Below are 16368 nucleotides of genomic sequence, written 5' to 3' on the forward strand. Positions count from 1 at the left end.
TCTGTCAGTTTGCAGTTTTCCTTGCATTGGTCCAAAGCTTAATTAAAACCTTGTTTCTTTAATTTGTATAAAAACATAATTTTATGGAATAGACTATATGTTGGCCAAGAAATAGTCCAACACTGTCCTTGTTTTTATTGTACAAAATAAACTAGTAATATATACATTTTTAATAGGTGAGTGAGGTAAGCAGTTTTACCCTTATTTCCAGTCTTGATACTAGGCTAAGATGAACTGCTGCTGACTCTAGCCTAATACTGGCCGGACTAATACTATAAGAGCAGTATCATTCTCTCTAACTCTAGGCTAGAAAGCAAGTCAACTGTTATAACTGTTGTTACGACTGTTGCAACAGTTGCCAGTGTGCCATGTATGACTCTATCTGATGTGGATGTCACACTGGGGATGAAAAGTGTGTTTTGTTTTCCTATAATGTGTCTCATTTCCTGGGATTCCCTTCAAAGTGCAGGGATGAAAAATCGCTGCATGTCATGGGGAAGAAGAAGGACAGACATGCCCATGATAAAGTGAACAGTGTCACAGAGATGGAGAGCAGGGAACCCAAACTATTTGATACTGCCCTGTAATTCTAAATGCTTATTGACAGCTTACATAGAGACACATTTCAAATAATATTTATATAAATTATATAACTACGTATACTTTTCAGTACAGTTCCAAAATTCAAAAATCCCTTGACACCTTGTTATTGAGCTTATTCCTCTGCATTGGGTTTATGTATTGTGGATAAAAGGCATACACAAGTCCTCTATGATAACTTTTGGACACATCCTGAAATGTTCTGCGTACTTTTAGACACTGGGCCTGTTTTGCCCTCAGGTTGAGTAGCCATGCAGTGGGTGGCCCTCTTCCCTGAAATGCCATATTCCTCATCTATGGTCCGCTTTGATAATACACTGGGGACTGGGAGCTGCAGCGGGTCAGGCCAGCTTCATTCGCTACATTCTTACGGGCAAGAAAGCCACTCTCATCAACTGACCCATGATTATTTATAACTTCACATGGTTGGGGGGGGGGGGGGGGGGGGGGGGGGGGGGGGAGTATATAGAGTATATTTCAGCACTGCTCTCAGACAAAAGTTCTGCATGACTGGTTAAAGCAGCCTGTTAACACACTGCTGAACAAGTCAGAACTGACATTCTCCTGACATGCCGTGTCAAAAGAACAGCGTGACATACTGTATCGTTGCTACAAGATAAATATAATTCTGCAACGCAGGTGGTGATCAAACTCAGTTGTACTTTACGATAAAAGAAAATGAACCGTAGAGACACTGCAGCATTCAATCAGACAACCAACTCTGGTAGTTGGCTGTGCAGCAAAAAGTTAGCAACTTTATGCAGGGATTTTGAAAAAATATGCTTTTTGAACACAAGTGTAATGATCCAAGAGGCAATCTTTAACATTTAAAGATCCATAAAATAAATAAAAGAAATCAAAGGTACAGTCAGATGAAACAAGTTTTTTCTGTTTTCTTTGTTGTCAACGAGAGGATTAATATCTAGTCATTAGAAAGTACAAGACCTTTCATGCAGGTTTCACACCGAGCAGAAAACTTTTCACATTGTCTCACTTTTTCTTCACAGCGTCATTCTGCAAGACTCGTCTGCTAATTGAGTCCTTAAAATAAAGTTGGTAATTGCTCTAAGGCTGACCTGAGGGCATTTTAAGCTCTTCTCATTGGCTTCATAGCTATAAGTATCTGTTACGTAAATCTAACTCTGGCTTGCAAGCTCTGCGTAAAACATTTTACATTCATGCATTTGAAATTGATTTAAATTCAGGGAGAGCGTGCTGGTCAGCACTTTTAATGAGGCGACCAACACATGGGTCATAGGTACACACTGCTTTATTCTAACAAGCCAGATAACCTAAAACTACTGAAGCAGCAAATAGTAAAGAAAAAAGTAAATGGCAGAATAAAATTTGTTCAGCTTCCTCTCTGTTGGCTGTCACTGGTTCCTTATGGCCAAGGATCAATGTCCATCTTAACTCAGTCACAAAAAACAACTAAAAGTGCTCGATGTTGGACATGAGGAGATGAGGTGGAGCCTGAAGATGCCCTGTCGCTGCATCGGTTAAGTTTTCATCCTTTCTTATTTATTCTTCCTCCTTGTGGCTATTTTTTTCTCTGTCTGTTCAACTTACATCACTGGTATATCCCCAGGCCCCACAACACAGAACACTTCACCATCTGCAGCTGATTGATAAAACATGTAGTGTAGTCTGTTGCACTTATTGATATACCTGAGCCTCCTAGCAATCTACACTGCTTGTGTTCAGGGCCTCTGCGTTCTTCAACCTGTCCAAGTTGTTGTTGATACAGTATATTCTCTGGTAACCCTGCTGGCTTCCTGTTCGTTTTGGAAATCTTCAGCTCCAGTAAGATAACTATTCATGCTCAGCCTTGCCCTAACAATCGCAACCCACAGAAGGGAAATAATCCTACTGAATTATCCAAGTGACATGCCCCATCATTCTTACCTGTTTCAGAAGCTACAATAGCTCTTCAGAATTAACACGTCTAGCTTCAGGGCAGGAATGTTCTGCATTGGTTTGCTTGTGCAAATGACTGAGGCTATAGGCGACAGCATGCGGAAGGTGCAACATGGCTTTCCTGGACATCACATTCCTCGCTCCATGGAAAACAACTCCTTAGGGACTCTGTAGACTCTTGAGACTGAAAAAGGCTACTGTTGTACAACAAGCAAACACCTGTATGGAAGCTCTTTTTACCTGCCCCTTAACAGTCTCTGTTACCTTCAGGCAAGCTCTAGCTGGTTAAAGTGTCTCTGGACCATCAAATTATACCTCAGATCACATGCCGGCTTGACATTGCGGGACAACAAACTTTGGTTGTAAGAAAGTTGATAAAAAGTACTGCAAAGAAAGAAAACTTCAACCTGCAATGATAGATTTTTTTTTACCACTTGGGGCAGCCTAACAAGTTTTGCAGATTGCAATTTGAACATCGAGCCAACAGTGATTTTAGCATTCAATCCGAGGTGGGTTTCAAGCGAATGAATGCAAGTCCAATATTAACTATCTTTTTGTAGCAATTTTTTGGTCTCTACAAACTCCCTACTTTAATGCTTTACTATGTGTACTTACTGGTTGCTAGCTTTGTCTGCTGTTTGGTGCTGGGAAGGCAGTGTACAGCATGGTTATAATCATTCTTTTGCTGAAATAAAATGTCTGGAAACAATGCAAATGAGAGCTATGATAGTGAACCAAAATGTTGCCGGTCGTAAACACGGAGCTGTAAGACACTAGAACACTGATAATTGGATTTATCACAATGAGAACATTTTTTTCAAGTAAAACATATGAGACACATTTGAAAGGAAAGCTTTAAGAGAACAATTTGAATGCTCAGCCAAGCTGAAAAATCAAAAAAAGGCCAACCCCTAGACAGGTGGTACCAAAATGGGGTTTCTATGAATCAGATTTTCTCTCCTTCAGGTTCAACTCGCTAAATGGGAGTCTTTAGGGATCAGCTGAATGTGAAGTTCACTTCAAAGTGTCTCCCCCTCAGAGAGTGTGCTCTTCTCAGGATGCTGAGCAAAGCCCTCCGCAGACTGTCCTGTCTCAGCACCACATGGCAAGTGTTGCTGCAATAATAGGCCGTGCCTCATCGAGCAGGCTTATTGGATCTTCCTCAGAAGTGAGGTAAGTGGTGTGCTAAATTGAATGCAATTCATAGTTTTTGGGGGGCGGGACACTCTGCTATTACATTAGTCGGGAGAAAATTACATAGGCAGAGACAATATTGCAACTGTTCAACCGTTACACGACGCTTGCGGCCTGAGTGGAATCACATTTCAATCACCTCAGCAGTCTCAGGTGACTCGCTGTAAATGAGGACAAATGAGAAAGTGACATCTTTCGATTTTTGGCCCACAGAGCCCAAAGACGTCGCTAATTGAAATTTTCGATCACACTAAAAGAACAAAAAGATTTCAGAAGAATCAAGCCAATGCAAGCAGAAAGAGAAGACCTGCGATAAGTGTGCTAATGATGAACTTATCGGAGTCAGTGGAGCTGAATCTGTCAAAGCTGACAACTCTGTTCTAAAACTTCAACTGAGGGTCTGCGTATTCAGCCTAAATTTCCAGCTCTGTGCCTGCACACCAGCGGGTGCTGTCTCGAAATCATGCCTTGACTCTGCAGATGATCAAAACACTGCAAACAAGCTCTGCCAACTGTCAGCTACATTTACCAGAAGTCTAGTAACAGGCTCAACAACACCTAAGTGATCATCAACACACTCCTACATCACTGGGCTATGATTCTGGATGTGTTTTTATTTCAAGTGTTAAGGCTCCTGCCTTTTGGGATAGTTTACTGTAGCTCTTGTGTTTTAGGTATGTAAATCCGTCTGTGTGGTTGCCCGGAGAGGATTGGCCTGTGTGATGGCTCCGCCCACTGCCCTGTTCCAGGTCATGGTGTTGATTGGCGCGGCTGCTGTGAATCCTGCCAATCAACGTCCTTCAATCAACCCCGGGAGAGTTCAAAAAGCGGTGGGATTCTTGAGTCTGGTCGGCTGAATGCTCAGATCAGTCTGCCATGCGGTCCGGTTAGAAGCGATTGTGTTAGAAATTGTGGTGTTGAGATTGTTGTGTTAGAAACCAATGCATTAAAAATTGTTGTGTTAGAAACCGTTGCATTAGAGATTGTTGTGTTAGAAACCAATGCATTAGGAATTGTTGTGTTAGAAAGCTGGTGTACTAAAAGCTATTGTCAAACACTAGTAAGATTGACTAGTTAGATTCTGTTTTGCGTAAAGCCTTTGTTTTTGGTCTTTTGTTACCTATATTATAATTTGGTAAGTTAATGGGTGCTGTGCTCCTTTAGTTCTGTTTGAATAATCTTTGTTTATTAGGCAGCATCCATTAGCTCTCTTTGTGTTAACTGTTTATCTATGGTAGTAATTAAACATCCTTTATTTTTCCATAACCTTGTTGCCCTTTTTGTCTGGTCCATCCACATCCATCCTTTTTCTGTTACGCCCATCATAACAACGGGTCAGGTCGTAAAATCAAGTAACACAAAAGCAAGACATTCTCAAATTCTCTGACAAATATATTACTAGTTAATACAAACTAACCAAAGTGACACTGATCTCTAATCCTGTTATACTACTTTTAACCTTGGGCATCTGCAGACCTAAATACCAATACCTGACTAAAACGATGAAGTCCAATTTATGCTTCTGCGTTAAATCGACGCCGTGGGTACGTAGAAATAGCCTGACCTGCACCTCTTAAAAATGTAATAGCAACAACTGTGATTGGACCCATTAACGTGGCTTTGTAGCGTTGCTTTTCGCCCCAACTCATTTCTCCCGACTCATTTCCGGGTTCTTCTTCTCCGTAAACAACATAAGATCCAGGAGGTTAACTTTTCATGCTACAGTTTTCCAACCGTTGTCAGAAAGCACAGGGGAGACACTATGCCTCTAGAGTAGCTATTCACTCCAAAGCCAACCACACACTCCCCGGCATACACACCCTGCTATTCTCTTAAAGAGATATGCTAAGACACAGACACCAACGCACAAGTTTAAACTTCAGGCCACTTACAGAGCCCCCGCAGTACCATTAATCCAGTTTGAGTGGTGTTAAGTTATGGGAACAACATCAACAAGAAAACATGTGTATGCAATCCTGTATGCATGCTAATCTGTTGACACTGTGTTCCACATAGTGGTCTGTAAAGCTCCTTACTGAATACCTTTACTTCTCAGTGAGTTTGAAGGTTTGGGTTTGTATTCAATGGTGTGTGTGCTGATGGTGACTTTAAAATGATTCTTTTCTGGGCTATGTCACTCTATGAGGAATTTAGTCTTTAGTCTTCTAGGCAATTTTAAGCAATTCAAGATTCTTTTGCACTTCATTCCTGCGCATATTCAGACCTTTTAAGAACCAAGAAATAGCATCTCTATCATCATACATAATTTCTGAAAGTCTATACATTTTGAACATTACATTCGATAATTTCTGTAGCCATGAAATACAGAGAAAAGGGTAGAGCAGAGGTGAGATACAGTACACATGTAATAGGCGGAGAGACCTGTAGATCAAGCATACACATCCATCCAGGAAACACAACCCAAGCTTAGGCTGAGACTTACTTTGGGGATTTTGGTATTCCAGTGGTCTCTGTCAAAGTACACAATTTCCTAATTTCAACACTATGAACTAAAAGTTGTATTTTATCCCCTGCATCCACTTTGATGTCATTCTTTTTAACCCATCATGGACATACCAGTCTAAATAGTCGGGGTCTCCCTTTGAAGCACCGCTCTTTATGTTGTACAGCTGGTTTTCCCATGTCATCACAAATCGTACAGTTTTTTTTTTTACATTGAAAAAGCTTGGTAAAACTGTAAATCACCATTGAATCAAAATCTAACTTTCTTCTTATTCAATTCAATTTATAGTATCAATTCATAACAAGAGTTATCTCAAGACACTTAACAGATAAAGTAGGTCTAGACCAGACTGTATAATTTACAAAGACCCAACAGTTCCATTAATGAAATAAGCATGTGATCCGTTTTAACTCCACCCCTCCATGCCAGAATTGATCAAATCCAAATGATGCCCAACCCTATACAGTAATGACTCAAACTGTAACTTACCGTTGACTACCATTGCGATGTCCACAAAATCGATCTCGCCACGGGCCTCTACACTGGCCTCGCAGCGGTACACGCCCTCGTCAGCCTTGGTCACCTGTTGGATCTGGAGATTGTTGTTTGTCAGCAACTGGAACCTGCCTTCACAGCACGGGCGAAGAGGAGGACAGACAGAAAGCCAGGCCAAGACAGAGACAGAAACAGAGAAAGAGAGAGGAAATGACAAAGGAACAGGAAGTGTATGATAGAGAGAGAAGGGAGACAAAAAGTTAGGAAAACAGCAGGAGAGAATTGCCATCTCCACTAGCTAGACTGTCAATCTTGCCTTCAGCACATTTACCTGATAAAGTCCACACAGATAAACACTCACGCAATTACAGTTCCAAATAGTCTGTACTACCTCCCACTGTGGCTACTGTGAGATTAGCCAAGAGTTATGAGGCTTCTATCTCATTCCACTTGAGCAAATATATTTATAACCATGCATTGTAATTAGAGTGAAATGATTTTTTTTTAAACAAAAAAAAACTTCTCCATGTTTCATCATCCCTGTGGCACCGGAGATTTGAATTTCAATTAAAAAATGTGACAGATTCAAGGGGTCACTCTTTCTAATCAGTGTTCAGGCATGCATTTTGTCTAGATGGAGGATGGGGAAGTGGTGTGGAGAGTTGTGAATCAGGGTGAAAGAAGAGAAAATAAGCAATCCAAGTCTAAAGGTTCCTTCTACTGCAGAACATAACATCTGTCCTCTATCTTGGTATAGACAGAGGACAGAAATTCTGTTTTATTTTGCAAAAGGGTGGGATTACAGGGAAGAACTTAAAAAAAGATCAGCTTTTAATCAAATGGGACTGAATAATATTGACAGCGCGACTGAGAATTATTGTAGATTGAGTGTAAATACATCCGATTTGTACGAAATAGCTCAGATCAAAACCTTCCGGGCGCCGGTTTGCACTTCCTCTCATGAGAAACGGCGTCTTCGAATGTCACCATTGCAGCCGCTCTATAATCCATTTTTTCAACCGCTTGTTAACACTGTTTCTGTCCAAGTTATACGCCTCCTGCAGGGCTGATGGGATTTCTATTTATAGAATTTGATATCCTTGTCTTATTGTGAAGCCACACAAAAGAAGGAAATATCATTTTCTCGAGTATTTTTGGCACATTAGCAAGTCTTTTCAATAAAAGTGAGAATTGGGCACAATGGGACTCCTGAGCCTTTTCCTTCTCAATAATAAAGAGTGTTTGGCAGGTTTACGTTCAAAATGTAATCCTTTAGAGATTGCTGCTCACTTGCAACTTTTATTACAATCCTAATCAACTATTGGAATAACCAAGATCAGTTAATCAGTTTGATAATGCAAAACTTGATAGTTACACTAGTTATTATACCGCAAAAGTCACTCTTTAAAGCTCCTACAGATTGATTTCTAATCATTGTTTTTGATAGCATTACATATTCATTCCTGGATAAAAAACTTTAAAAAAGAAACCTAAAGGTATTATTTTTTTTAGATTCAAACTCAAAATCTTAGCTAATCTACTTTATCAGGTACGGATAAAAACATACATCTCTGATGTGAAATAAATAATCCAAACTACTTGGATTTTAGCAGAGTATTTGTTACTTTCTGTAAATTCATAAAATGCAACTACTTAGCTGAATAACATAAAAATGTAATTCCCCCAAAACTCCACCTAGCCATTCCTTATCTAAATAATATTTCCCATTCAGGCCTTTTGGTTTAAAGGTACCATGTGGAGTAAACAAACAAATGCATTGAATCCGTGATGTCCAATAAAGTCGTTGAATGATTTTCCTTCCTCATAAAACATTTACAAAGCCAGAGTTTTGGAAGAATTTGAAAGCTAAGCCAATCTCCTGTCTAAAACACTTCTCGTATGTCTTGGGAGTTGAACAGTGAAAATATAAACATTATAACTTATAACATTTGACAAAATATCTACATTTTTTTCCCAAAAAGTCCAGACGCTTTTGCTCTCATGACATTGACTTATGCCAATACCCGAAACAAAATAAAAATGTCAATATCACACACAGCCATGCTACACAAGCATTTGTGTTGGTTAAAACAGTTCTCCTATACATTTGAAGTCTTCCAGTGCAAAAATAAACATAATAAACATTACAACTCATATAAAGGACAATCTATTTACATTTCTTCAAAAAATGCCCAAACTTCAAATCAGTAATGGTACATGTATGCTTCTTCTTCACTGCCTTTGTTGGCACACATTTCTTGGCACGTTACCACAACACAAAGCAAAATAGGGACATTTGGACAGTGGCTAAAGGGACGAAAAAGGCGCCCTTCAGCGTGTCTGAGTTTCGGGGTTTAGCGTTTAGTTATGTAAGACAGATATTCTGTGCAAGGTGGTTGGTTGTGGTGGTGGATGGGTCAAACACAAGACTTTCACCCAGTAGATCGGGGTTTGTCTCCCGCGTGGCACCTCTCCTAAAGTTGCTTTCATCTTTAACCATCCTGCGACCGTTTCCTTAACACAACAGCATCAAAAGGGGCGCCAATAGTCCCAACACGCTCGTTTAGATAAGGCGCTAAAGGACACTTTTAGCGTCAATAATAACGACAAAGGCATCTAACCAAGCGTCCGGATTTTACAAGATGGGAGTTATTATGTTTTGTCACCAGTGTGTGGTCATGCAGGTGCGTCCTCTAGCGCAAAACAGGGACTCCTAAATACATTCCTCTAAAAACTCCACAGGGTACCTTTAATTTGCTTTGATAGTTGCCCTACTTAAAATAATCAAAAAGCAGCCAATTAATCTAATGAAGTAATAGGGGTTAACAAAATAGGCAAACATTATTAAAACATAACATAAGAGCCGGTGTCAGGGGGGTCCTTTTTAATGAGGCTGACTGCAGAGGGGAAGAAACATGCTTTAAGGCCGGGAGGTTTTGTGAAAGAGGGAAAACAATAGCAGAATAACAGCAATCAAAGTCAAGAACATTGTGAAAGATGGTCATGGAAACTTACTGTGGTGCTCCTCAGTGATCTCTTTGTCCTGGTAGTACCACACCACCACGGGCACCGGAGAGCTAATGACATCACAGACCACCTCCGCCGTCTCACCGTGGCGGAACTCCTGCGGTGACTGAACATCCCGAAACGTCAGCCTCTCTGAAAGATCAAACAAGATGCAGATGGAACAGGTTTTTTTCTTCTTCTGTGAGCATTCAGAGCAATTTATTGCAGGTCTGAACATCAAAAGAAAATAAGAAAAAAATATGCTGAGCTTTTACGGTCCTGTTAACTATGACTGTTTTCAGACAGGTTCTGGGGTTAGGGGGTGGGAAAAGTTGCTTTAAAATAAAATTCACTTCAATTCTCTGGGTTTCCCGTAAATTGAGTGCTTGCCTTTTCAGTTAGTTTGTTATTATTTTGATAATGCTGGTAAGTATTGGGATGGCCTCTATTTAAAAGCATACTGACATCGCTATCCTGAAAAGCCCAAGAACAGTAGAAAGAAACTGAGAAAGAAAGAACATTTCTTCCCCGTCATGTGATGTAATGCCCCGCAAACCAGGTGCACAGTATTCAGTATCGGGCACATGAGAAACAATGTGTGCCTTGAAAATGGAAGGATGGTTTCACAAACAAATATCCAATGAAAAAAAATCTAAATCCGGATTTGACAGTTTTCTGGTACACAATTGATTCTCATGAAAAAGCCCTGCACAGCAGACAGAAGGGTGGCCATTATAGATGCTGCCAATCACAACCATGAAAAAAACATCAATGAGCAGAGCTTTTCTGCAGAGCTCTCTGTTTGCAGAATTAGACAAGAACACAGGCAGCCTTTGATTCACTCTTCCTTGGTTTAAGGAACGCATCAATAATAGACTCTACTCTGTGACGGTTTGAAGCTGTGTCCTCCCACTTGACAAACATTTGGTGTTTCGACAAAATGCTTTCATGGGGACACTGTTCTTGGACCAGCAGTTTTTCACAAACACCGCCTGATCCTTTTTCGAACTCAGCTCTCGTTCGGATAGTTGGCTTTGATGTGCTGCGGAGCTGGCACCGCTAGCGCAGCTACAACCTGCTATCATCTACGTGCTGTATTTTGAAGGTGTGAATAAATCAAGGGCAGCTCCTCTATCAGTTTCTTCTGTTAGCGAGGCTTCAACATTAGCATTTTGCCGTGTGATTTATGCCAGGCTGCTCCCTAAAATGAGCTTTCTCTCCGCGACTGCACCCTCTGCCTGGGAACGTGCCCGGCATCTCAGTGTCTTCATCAACTGCAAGGACGCCACTGCATGCTTTTGTCATTCACTCTGTTGTTTCTTATCAATTCTCCCTCTTGTATTCTTTTTATTTCCAAAAGCTGTTGCTCTCTCTCACCCCTCCATCTTTCTCTCAGGTTTCAACACATCTGATGTCACTTCTGTTTGTATCCTTTTCTTTCTCTTTTGTTGTCGCACTGCTCAACAAGAGAATCAGTAAGGGAAACATCCTCTCTAAAGTAACCCTCTACTGCACACTTGACACTGGTGAATTGAGAATATACTCAGTACTCCGGAGTTTCTCTTCCTTCGTTCGCCTACACATCACTGCGAGGATAAGTGAAATGTTGACTAGACAATTTCCCTGGAGCTCTCTCAACTGGGACGCCGTTCTTTTCTGTCTTTACTGGCCAATTAAGCTGGTTGAGGAAAATGGGCTTTGCAGCATTATCGCTTTGTCCATTAATAAACTAAGGGGAATTGAAAGGCGTCGGCTCCGGCATTGTACTGGCTTTGTTATGGGTTTTGTGTCACCTTGAATGGCTCCAAAGGCGGCAAACTGCTTCAGTCAATTAATAGCAATTTTTGTATTTTGCAAACAGTGAACTTTTAGTGGAAACCATTTAAAATTTCATCTTCAGTGTGGGTCAGCAAGAATTTTATTATAAAACAAGACAAAAGCCATGCTTAAAGCTCTCTAAATCTGTATGCCAAATGCTACATGTTCACAATGATAAGGTTAACATAAAGCGAGATGAAAAGTTAACTTATCATGAGGGAAACAATGTCTATGAAAAATGTCATACTAATCCACCCAATTTTTAGAGACATTTCACTTAAAAGCCACAAATGTGAGCCTCATGGTGGCGCTAAAGCAAAAGTCAAGGGATCACCAAAGTCTTTAGACCTCATCCTCTGGTGACCATACATGTCTGCATTAAATTTCAGAGTAATCCATCCAGTAGTTGCTGAGATATTTTACTAAAAACCACAAAAATAGACCTTATGGTGGCACCAAGGTCAGTGGGATTCATCCTCTGGGGACCGTGATTGTCTTTACACAATTTCATGGAAATCCATCTAACGCTGTTGAGATATTTTAGTCAGGACCAAAGTGGTGCACCAACAAACTGATACTGCTATCCAGAGAGCCAAGTTTCAAGCCAGCAAGCAGCTTTTATTATGTCGGTATGAAATTAGTCTATATTGAAGCCATTTCATTTATTGGATAGTTTCGCCAGATGTCCCTCATTTTTGGCCAGATGTCACTCACCTTTGGCTTTCTTTGTGTTGGCATTCTAAACTCTGGTTCATTTGGAAAACATGCTCCCAACTAGAACCAATAATCAAATTATATTCAAGATTTTATTTAATAAAATTCTTATCACACACTAGACAGCCATTTTAACTTTGGAGCTCGCCTTCCTACGTGCACGTGTTCCACTAAAACAAGTTCCTTCCTAAGTCTATTTTGCAGAGGCCCTGCTGCCGCATCCGGCGCTTAAGGCTGCAAAAGACGTTTGTGATTTATTTAAAGAAATGCCAGTAAACCAGAGCACATTTATCTCCTACCCATGAATGCTGAATGCGGACCCTCCTCCGCAGAGCTGTGGCAGAAGGTCTGGCAATGCAAGACTAGTATGAGTTTAACCAAAATCCAGGAACCTGTTTTAGATCCGAAACTGATCTACCACTCCATTTAGTATGATTATAACACACCATCATGGAGATACCGGCAACTCCTGAGAGACACATGTCATGATTTTCATGTACAACATGATGTAGCACGCAAGCCCATGCACTGCGGGCCTAAGGAGCCCTTGCCTGGCCCGGCTGTGCACTGGCAAGATGGCTGGCTGGAGAATTAGGTAGGTTTTCATCCACATTCTGCTCATGCAATCTATACCGAGGGCCAAAGTGAGTGATGCCTGGTTGCCATGGAAACAATGGTTTTAGGGAGCTGGTAATGTGGTGAATGAGGCGAGAGCCGATTGGTGGCAGGTGTGATTGAGGTTGGGATGTCTCCCCTAATGGTTTGCCGGGAGGGGATGAAAAAGGCAACCACCCAGCAGGTGATGATTTCAAGAGTGTGTGCACACATAAATCTATGTGTCTCCTGAAATCCCTGTACCATTACATTTTCTCCAATTAAACTCGGGGGGAAACTCCTGATCAAAGTCCTGGTGTATTTGGGTTATCCACAGTCTCAGAATTCGCTTGGTTCTTATGTAACCGTGTGCATGTGCATTTTGACATGCCTATGAAGGTAAATATGAGAGCGCGTAGATGTGATGTGAGCACTTGTAGAATATGATTTGAGAACTTGTAGAAAGAAATCTGTACTCATATTTTTTTTTCACAGTCACTTTTCCAGTACAACCACAACTCAGTGATTACAACCTCTCAAATCTGTTGCTGCAATATGTCACATATGCCCACATATGCGCACATAGACTTACATCTAAGGGTTAAATTTTAGTTGTACAAGTTCTCAAGTCATATTCTACAAGTGCTCACATCAGATCTACAAGTACAGATTTTTTCGACAAGCTCTCAAATCATATTCTACAAGTGCTCACATCGCATATACGCGCTCTCACATTTTGCACCATATTTACCGTTATAGGGTTAACTTGACATGGGCTACCTGGATCTGTCAGAGAGGCAATTCCTGACCAAAAGGAACCCAAATACTAGTGCTATCACTATCAGTGAAACTGTGCTCAGTTTGTAAGTACAACTGCAGTAAAGGATCACTAGAGAGCTCAAAAAAGTCAAAGTCCACAAGATTTTACAAGAGACCTAATATTAAGTCGAAAAAGTCTAAGATCTGTGGAATAATTTAGATTTTTCATATTTTATTTATTCAGTGAGCGGTTTACATGTATGTTCTGTAAATGTTATTACTAAACATTGACCTCTAATAGCTGTGTCAAAATGTTATTTATGCTGTCAGAAGCATAATGCCAGAGTAAAACCCAATCCTTTGATTCTTTATTTTTACTTGACCTGATATCAAACTGAATATCTTGGATACTTAAATCAGCCTTTGACATACTCACCATGTGTTACTTATTTTAGTTGTTGCTAAAAGCCCAACATTCTCAGAAGAAAAATACATGCAGACCTTGATCTGTGAATGGGTCTAAATTTTTTTTGCTGATTTTTCAACACTCAGCAAATAACAGCAATGAACTGGCAGGGATTACGTTGGATAACTTGCTCAAGGACACTGTAACAGGACAAATGAGGATGGAACATGCAATGGGACAGTCACTGTAACCACTGAGCCAACTCCACTTCGTAACATTAAGTTTTTCCCAGGAAATAGTGATGGGTCAGCAAGGCAGGTTAGCCTCAGTGCCATATTCCTCATTATGCCTGGCAGGATCGGAGGCCCATGGCATTAGTAGCTGTCGTTACACTTTAATCACAAGAACGAGTGGAACACACACACTCTTACACAAGCTCACACACAAAGTCAGAGGTACACATAGACCTAAAATGCACCTACACACAGATAGAGCTACATCAATTCACAGCTTCTGGGTGTGGTGAGCCTCGGAATATGAATAGGCTGGCTACCCTTGTGATTAACCACTAATGTGAGAGGTTTATTCTCTTCATGTCTTCAGGTCTAAATCTCCTCGAGAGCCAAACAGAGCATCTGCAGGGAAATGTGTATGTAAGTGCACATAAACTGTCAATCTTACGGTAGATCTCCAGCACGACCGAGGCCTCCTCGGTGTGACCGCTGGCATCGGTGGCCTGGCAGCGGTAGATACCCGCGTCCTCGATGATGGCGTTGTAAATGATGAGCCTGGATCGTGACGACTCCGTGTGGAGCGCCATCCGCTTGGAAGGCACGATGCGCTCGCCCTGGGGGTTGTACCACTCCAGCCTCACTGGCTCGCCAATAGCTAGGAGCAAGGTCATAGAAAGAGAGAGAAAATAAAGTGATGTGATGAGTTCATCTAACTGTCTTTTAGCAGGCCTCAACGTCGAGTTGTCCTTTTTATCTCCACTCCCGCAAAAAGACACGCTTACTCCCACTCACACCTGGGATCTATTCACAACATTAAAATGCCTGTAGACATTTATCATTTCCCTTGCAACAAGTTGACTTTTGTTGACTTCCAGCAGCGTTATGCATTTTCCAAATTGGTCCAAAAAGTGGAACCAGACACCTTCCAGTCCCAAGATTATTTGTAAAAACACTGAATTGCCCATGACTGATATTAACTTGACATCTCTCTGCATGAAGTAAGTCTGCCTGAAAGACGCACATCCTGCAGTTGTTCTGGAAAGACAACACAGTTTGATAACGGGTGGTTGGTTTTTCTGCTTTGTTTACTCAGCTGATGAGTCTAATGTACCACTTCAAATATTTATTGGAGTCTGGATCAGATAGACAAATCCCTAAGATGACTGGTTATCCCATTGTAAGTGATTAATTCTTGTCTACATGACTAGATATTACTGAGTCAGACCTTTGTTGTGGAAAGACTTCTTTGGAATTTTTTACATCCAAAAGACAGTGCTGCCATTGAACAGTATTTTCCTGGTGAATTTCACATTACTATAGCATTACTATAGCATAGCTGCTCGGCTGTCTGCTGAACAGCTGAGGACCATCCAACGTTGTTGTTGGAACTTGTCGAGGGAACAGACGGCCTGAAATTATATGATTATGTCATAATCTTTGATTTACATATTTTATAAGTCTGTAAAGGAGTACAAACATATGTAGGCTGTAAATTCCATTCTCATTTCCAAGATTATGCACGTATAGAAACCCAGACACTAAGGACAGAAACAAATGGCAGCCCTGATCAAACGCTAACTTGAACACTGATTAAAGTGGCATCCATATGTAGCCTGTGAAACATAAACTGCAGGCTACTGTGAGGAGATGATATGGCCATCTGTAAGCAGCAGGTGCCCTTTGCCTGTAAATTCTGCAAATAAAAGTGTCACAGTGGAGGGTCATTACTTTGCCCATCAATCAGGCAGAGACTTGAACAAGAGAGGAGATGGACAGAGGCTCGTCCAGCCCATTAGAGACACGTCGCTGGATTTTAATGAAGAAAAAAAAAAGAACCAAGAGCAGAAAATAAAATGAATGAATGTTTCGTGACAAACATGTTGAGTTGGGAACATGGGAGTAGCCAAAGGCAAGAGATAACCCCAGAGGGAGATAGAGAGAGAGCATCAAGCAGGCCGTTTGAATGTGCTCCTTTCCCTTCCTAACTATCAGCAAGATGCCCTTGAGCAAAGCACTTAACCTGCAGCTGGTTGGCAGCCAGCTTTAGAGGGTTGTGATGGTTCATCTCTAGAGCTCCCAGGGGTAACAGTCAGGAAGTAGGAAAACTAAACTAATTTGTCCAGCATGTATTGTTATGTAAATTGCTTAAAACATTAATAATAATCTCT

At 41.0% G+C, this 16368-nt stretch overlaps 1 protein-coding gene across 3 annotated transcripts in view; it reads right to left on the bottom strand.

Annotated features, from left to right (window-relative positions):
* LOC117939252 (neural cell adhesion molecule 2-like) overlaps positions 1–16368 on the bottom strand; it is a 291147-nt gene that overhangs the window by 62918 nt on the left and 211861 nt on the right. For all 3 annotated transcript variants that reach the window (XM_034864437.1, XM_034864436.1, XM_034864438.1), the window contains exons 4-6: positions 14649–14855; positions 9686–9829; positions 6665–6802 (exon numbers count right to left, since the gene is read on the bottom strand). In XM_034864437.1, coding sequence (XP_034720328.1) covers positions 6665–6802; positions 9686–9829; positions 14649–14855 — 489 coding nt within the window. The remainder of the gene's footprint in view (positions 1–6664; positions 6803–9685; positions 9830–14648; positions 14856–16368) is intronic.

The sequence above is a fragment of the Etheostoma cragini genome, chromosome 24 (assembly GCF_013103735.1).
Source record: "Etheostoma cragini isolate CJK2018 chromosome 24, CSU_Ecrag_1.0, whole genome shotgun sequence".
Classification (NCBI taxonomy): Eukaryota; Metazoa; Chordata; class Actinopteri; order Perciformes; family Percidae; genus Etheostoma; species Etheostoma cragini.